The 6375-nt window shown below is 42.8% G+C and overlaps 1 protein-coding gene and 1 non-coding gene across 2 annotated transcripts; one reads left to right on the top strand and one right to left on the bottom strand.

Moving 5' to 3' along the window:
* Positions 1 to 4163: 4163 nt before the first annotated feature.
* Positions 4164 to 4245, bottom strand: TRNAS-GCU. Its single transcript has one exon. It is a non-coding gene; the product is annotated as a tRNA-Ser (tRNA).
* Positions 4246 to 4372: 127 nt separating this feature from the next.
* On the top strand, positions 4373 to 6375 carry LOC124673592 (transcription initiation factor TFIID subunit 9-like). Its single transcript, XM_047209641.1, has 2 exons — positions 4373 to 4666; positions 6031 to 6375. Exons 1-2 carry the CDS (start codon positions 4373 to 4375, stop codon positions 6373 to 6375), a joined length of 639 nt encoding a protein of 212 aa, XP_047065597.1.

The raw sequence follows: 6375 nt of genomic DNA, 5'->3' as shown, positions 1-6375 counted from the left end.
AAGGCCAAAAAACCAACATGAAGTTGATCCTAGGAACATCCCGTTTAGGACTTGCGAACGCCACCCTACGTGCCACTGGATCCTCCCCCCCATTGTAAGGCCAAACTATTGCAGATATTAAACTAATCCTTGTAGAACAAGGAGCAATCGTAACGGACCAGATCTACTAAATAATGATCAAGCGGGGTGCCGCCCCCACACCTGAGATAGGCGTGAGGGCGGCTAGACATGCGAGGGTTGCACTACGTAAGCATGCTTAATCGAAGAACAATGCTAACCCTAACACATCTAATGATAACTACGTTGCTCGCCATCAAAAGCGCTTCGATACGAGCAACGCATGAACAACGTGGGGCTTGTGCTGCCTAGATCGCAAGATGCGATCTAGGCAGCATGTCGCTTACCCGATAGAAACCCTCGAGACGAAGGAGTTGGCGATGCGCCGAGATTGGTTTGTTTTTGGGGTTGAACGTGAGTTGTTGTTTATTCCATAAACCCTAGGTACATATTTATAGTCCAGGGGACTTTCTAATGTGGGTATGCACTAAACCGTGCCCGACTAAGATTCTATCTCTAAACTAAAATAGATCTAATATGTTACAGATACACGGGCAATTAAGCCCAACTTGGTATAACAGGCCGATTCACATAATTCTCCACGTATATTTCCTTAAGCCCATCTTGACTGCGGCCCACCTCTAACTCGGTTAAATTCTGGTGATAACAATTTTATGCTTACAACAATAAGTCAAGTGATGCCAAACACATTGACATCAAGTATTATGTTGTGAAAGATAGAATTCAGGATCATACCATAAGTTTAGAGCATATAAGCACAAAGAAAATTCTCGCGGATCCGCTTACAAAAGGCTTACCATCCAGTGTGTTCAGTGAACACGTAGCCGACATGGGTTTACGGAAAAGCCTATGATACCTGGATATTAAGGGCCTAGAGGAAGAATCTGTTTTAAAATGGAAAGATGTGTAGTAGTTGTTGAATCTGATGGTGCGTAACTGGCCGTCATGAAGAGACATGCTCTATATGCTAATCTGTGATAAAATGGGTACCAAGAAAAGTTTAAGTCTAAGATTAAGATTAAAGTAAGATGAGATCAAGGGGGAGAATGTTAAGTTGATCTCCACGTCTCGATCCAACGGTCGTACTACCATGTCTCGCGCCCTGATCGGGGGCGCCCAACCACGTATGGTTGGTGGGCCCCTGTCGCCAGCGCCATATAAAAGAGGTGGGGGTCGGGGCACGGATGCCAAGGTTCGTCCGCCGTCATCCTCCCCACTGACACACCTAACCCTAGACCATCCGATCTGGTGAGGCGCTGTAGCGGCAGGAAGTTCCACCGACACCGCCGCCACCTCTCTGTCGCCGCCATGGCGAGCTCGTCGACGAACAAGCACGACGGTATGCACCCTGCTGTTCCTCTCTAGTGTTCATCCCGGTTAGACTTGATGATATTACTCAGTAGATGCAACAGCTAGAGGTCCTAGTAATCTAACACTTGCTACTCAATGTAGTTCCTTTCCAACTGTTTATCAGTCACTGATTTGTGGGGGTCTCTCATACATGAAAAAAGTTCCAATATTTTGTTCTTTGTTGTGTCCCGTGGAGCACTTGGGAACGTATGGAATGCATAATCTTTAACAATACGGAAGATCCTCACATAGTCGTAAAACATGCCTAGAAGACCTTCATTTTTTTTGCTAAATTCCCCGATATATTAATAATCATCAATAATAGTACAAACAATCTAAGAAATAATAAAAAATACAAATAGGTATTTGGACCACATAGCAACGACTACAAAGTACAAACACTAGCGTGAGCCAAAGATGCCGCCGTCCTCGCCCCTCCATCACCGGAGTCAGTCAAAGTTTGTCGTAGTGGAGCTTATTGTAGTAGACGGATCAGAAGTTGTTGTGCTAAGCCTCCAAAGGACCAGCGCACCAAAGCAACAACCATCACCAATGATGACAACTGTAAATCATAAGGGACTGATCTGAAACCACACCAACCGACCAGATCCCGAGAAATCCATTGAACACGCGACTCCATGCACGCTCCGTTGGCACTAGACGTACCACCGGAGCAAGGATAGGACATGGAGAACCTTATTCTGACTTCAAGATGTAGCCGCCGATTCACCATCTCGAAGAAGACACTAGGAGAAAGCCTAAACAAAGAACGAAAAACATCCCGTCAGCGAGGAGCCATGATTCACCACGCCTCCAAGACCCTAAGGCCACCAGAGAGGGACAAAACCCTAGATGGGTTTAGAGTTGTCGTGCCTGCTGCCTTATTTCTCGTACCAGTTTGCATTGTCTGGCCATGTTACCCAGAAGACCTTCTTATTTAGGGAAATCAATGCTCTTAAAAACTAGGCAACTAATCGACTATGATGAAGGTACAGTTAGCCTCCCCTTACCTAATTTTCGTACATAATAACTTCTTTCTTCTCCGTTTTCCCTTTTCTTTTGGTTCCATTGACTTTAAGGTTGTTTAACCTTTTGGCTTATATGTACATAGATTTTTGGTATAGGCTAGCTTTTATTAATGATTTTACAAGAGAATTTCAACATGTAAAAGCCATCGTTGACCAAACATATTAATCATTTTATACATCTAAAAGACATTAAATATTTCACATACTACTAAATTCTCCATTATTTTTTGTTTTTACTCGAAAGTTCCCAAACCAAATAAAAAAACGAGAAAATGTACATGAACGACACTTTCAGATGAGTCGCATTTCTGTTCTAACGCAGATGGACTAGGCTTTCACGTGGGTTGGGATGTGAGGTTGCTGGGTGGTACAATTGTGCGACCAAGACTGTGCACAACGTGGTTAAAATCATGTTTTTTTTAGAAAGTGGTTAAAATCATGTTGTTCTTGTTTACACATTGATAGATGCTTCCAGTAAGAATTTAGTGAAATTTGTGGGGGTTAACCTAGTGCCTTCTCTTTTTTTTTCTTTTGTTTCTACCCAAAAGATCATAAACCTAATAAAAAGGGAGAAAATTTACATGGCTGATGACTTTTTTTTTGCGGAAACTCCACCAATCTGTTCCTAATCCTCAATAGAGGTACTAGGAATCCTAAAATTAATAAAAATTATGAACATGTCCTTGAACCACCTAGTGATGACTACAAGAACTCGAACGAGCCGAAGGCTCGCCGCCATCATCATCCCTCCCTCAGTGGACCCAGACAAAACTTATCGTAGTAGAGTTTGTTGTAATAGATAAGCGGGAACTCGTCGTGCTAATGCCCCAAATGACCAGCGCACGAGAGCAGCAACCATCGCCGATAAAGAGAAGCGTAGATCAGAAGGAACACCAACCAAATCTAGTGAGATCCGCCGGAGACAAACCTCCACACACCCACCGTTAATGCTAGATGCACCGTCAGAACGGGGGCTAGACGAGGATGACTTTATTCCATCTTCGGGGAGTCACCACCATCACATCTTCCTATGTAGGACAGAAACCCTAAGAAGACAGACACAAACCATAAAAAACGGAGTCCTCCCACCGACAATGAGTAGGATCCATCGCGCCTCCATGGCCCTAAGGCCACACAAGGTGAGCCAGATCGGCGGAGCCGCCAATGGGAGGCAGGAAGCCCTAATTGCCTAAGTTTCTCGCAAGCGAATGGGCACGCGTGACCCGATATGATTAAGCTATATGGCCGACGTTTTCAAAAGGAGCCACAATTTCTATTCCAAAGTGGCTATAGAGTTTGAGTGTACAGTGTACACTACCTAATTCTGATAACGTTAGATCACCATATATTCGTACATTTTTTCTTGAACTAAGCAAATTCTATGGAGATCTTTATGCAGAAAAATAAATTAAATGTACAACATCCGACTCAATAATCTCAATTCACCAAGCATTGTACCTTCTTCTTGAACTGAGCAAATAGTTTGCAGCATGACTTACGCAGAAAGAAAACAGTAATGCTACACGTACAGATAGGTTTTACAAAAATTACCTACGGACTGTATGTCTGTAAAGTTTCCCAAAACCCACCAGTCCTTAGGTTAGGATTATTGAGAGAAAAATAACTCTGGTGCTTGTACATATTTTCCTTGAACTAAGTAAATGCTCTGGAACCTGGCTTGTGCAGAAAAATAAATTTTAAAAAATTCGACACCTGAGAGATTCGAACTCTCGCGGGGAAACCCCATGTACTTAGCAGGCACACGCCTTAACCACTCGGCCAAAGTGTCTTTGTTGTGTTTTCCTGGATAGGAACATAACTATTGTATATCCTTATTAGTTGAACCAAATCTTGGACTGATTCTCCCGCGAAGAGTAGATACGATTCCATTTCCTCAGATCGGCTACTCTGCCCTAATGGACCCCAGAGCCGTACAGACACCTCCTCCGGCGGCGGCGGACGCCGGCGAGCCACGGGATACGCGCGTCGTGAAGGAGATCCTGCACTCGCTGGGGCTCAAGGAAGGGGATTACGAGCCGGCAGTGGTGCAGCAGTTCCTGATACTCGCCTACCGCTACGCCGGCGGCGTGCTCGTCGACGCGCTGGCCTACGCAGATCACGCCGGAAGGGGCGCGTCCCTCGATGCGGACGACGTCCGGCTGGCCATCCTCTCCAACGCCACCTTCTTCCCCCAGCTGCCCAGTCGCGAGGTACGCCGATCTGTTCCTTCCTCGTGAAGATTTTTTATGCTGTTTCTTGCAATCACATAAGCTTTCGACGGGGTTGCGGTTGGTTAGAATCCTGTGCATGCATTCTCCTTTCTCCGTTCCAGTTTCCTTGGACTTTTATCGATCATCTGAGACTTCCGCATTTGAAGAAATCCAGTGTTTTTGACTTCTGCATCTTCTCATGTATAAGTAATACGCAACAAACTTAATTTGTAAGAGGAGAAACTGAATATGCATACAAAAAGAGGGGAAAGTATCTAGCAGATACTCAATATGCATGCTTTGTACTCGTTTTGTTTATTATACTCAAAATATACGCCCCTGTGCTGCCTCTGAAAGGCCTGGACACATCTATGTTTCCAGTAGAAGCTAGCTAGTTGCTTTTCTGCAACACGTCCTGGTATATATTCTATTAAACTTAGCATGTATACACATTTAAAAAATAATCTTGATAAGAGAAACTCTCGAATAGACAATAACTTGCTTTACAAATGATTTACCTTATGCTTATTTTTTTACTCCGCTTGCTTTCACTGAGAATTACTAAATATTTTCTTGTCATTGAACACAAGGTATGGGAAATGTGCAATCCTCCCATCATTTTTGACACTCAGCCGGATGAAAATTCATTTTTAGTCTTGAACTTTTTTACATATAAAAACATGGTAATCTAAGAATTCTTGCACTACCGGCTCATCCTTTATATGAAGTTTTGTTGCCACCTAATGGGGGTTGACGCCTTGACATTTGACCGCTATCAATTAGACATCGTCAATGCTTTGACTAGACCTTTGTTCATATATTGTTTTATCTTTAGGGACAAACCATCTGCAGTTAAAATATCATAAGGCGTTAAAATATCATAAGGCAAAGAGGACAAATGCTCCTGGTTTCAACCCTGAAAGTTTGAAAGCAGACACTCTCTCTTATCATTCATCTTGACACCTCCCCTGAAAAAAAATCACCTTCACACTCACATCAAGGAATCCTTTCTTGGGAATAATAGAGTCAATATGGTCTGATATGACATCTGCATAAGTCTTCACCTCTTATCTAGACTAGTCAAGAATACACAAGACGGTTGAGTTATCACAATTATACCCCATAATAATGTACCTATATAGCAATGAGGGGTTTTCTACAATTGATTTCTCATGGCACATAATGGAACCAAGTTCACAATATAATTTATTTTATTGGGTTTACTAATTATGGTTTTATTATCCGTATCAGTTTTAAGCACTGTTGTGAAATTTATGCCATGAGCTATATATACCTAATTGATCCTATAATATTTGTGTTATTAGAGTTTTTTCATAAAGTGATGAATTCTTCACCTTGGGTAGGCTATCATCGAAATGGCACGTAGTCGGAACACAACCCCCCTGCCCAAGCATAATACTCCTCTAGGATCAATCTCACTTCCACCTGATCAGGACATGTTGTTGAGACCAAATGACCAATGGCTTTATCACTTGAAGCCAAGTGATAATGTTGAAGAAACTAAGAACAAGGACGACGATGAAATCTGCAATCCTGAAGCTACTTGCAACAATGAAGAAAAAAATGGTAGCGATAAGCAACAATTTTCTAAGAGGATTTCTGCCAAACTCAATGCTATGGCTGCTAGGGCCTCAAGACGACGTATACTGAACACTCGAAAATCCAAGAAGGTTCAACCATTAATATGA

This window comes from Lolium rigidum, chromosome 7 (assembly GCF_022539505.1).
Source record: "Lolium rigidum isolate FL_2022 chromosome 7, APGP_CSIRO_Lrig_0.1, whole genome shotgun sequence".
In the NCBI taxonomy this organism is placed as follows: domain Eukaryota; kingdom Viridiplantae; phylum Streptophyta; class Magnoliopsida; order Poales; family Poaceae; genus Lolium; species Lolium rigidum.
This window is presented reverse-complemented; position numbering and strand designations above follow the sequence as displayed.

Bases quoted from the DNA above. Each gene is read 5' to 3' on its own strand.
- LOC124673592 (XM_047209641.1), top strand. From the start codon at position 4,373: ATGGACCCCAGAGCCGTACAGACACCTCCTCCGGCGGCGGCGGACGCC. The intron at 4,667-6,030 runs GTACGCCGATCT...CACCTTGGGTAG, and splicing joins CCCAGCTGCCCAGTCGCGAG to GCTATCATCGAAATGGCACG.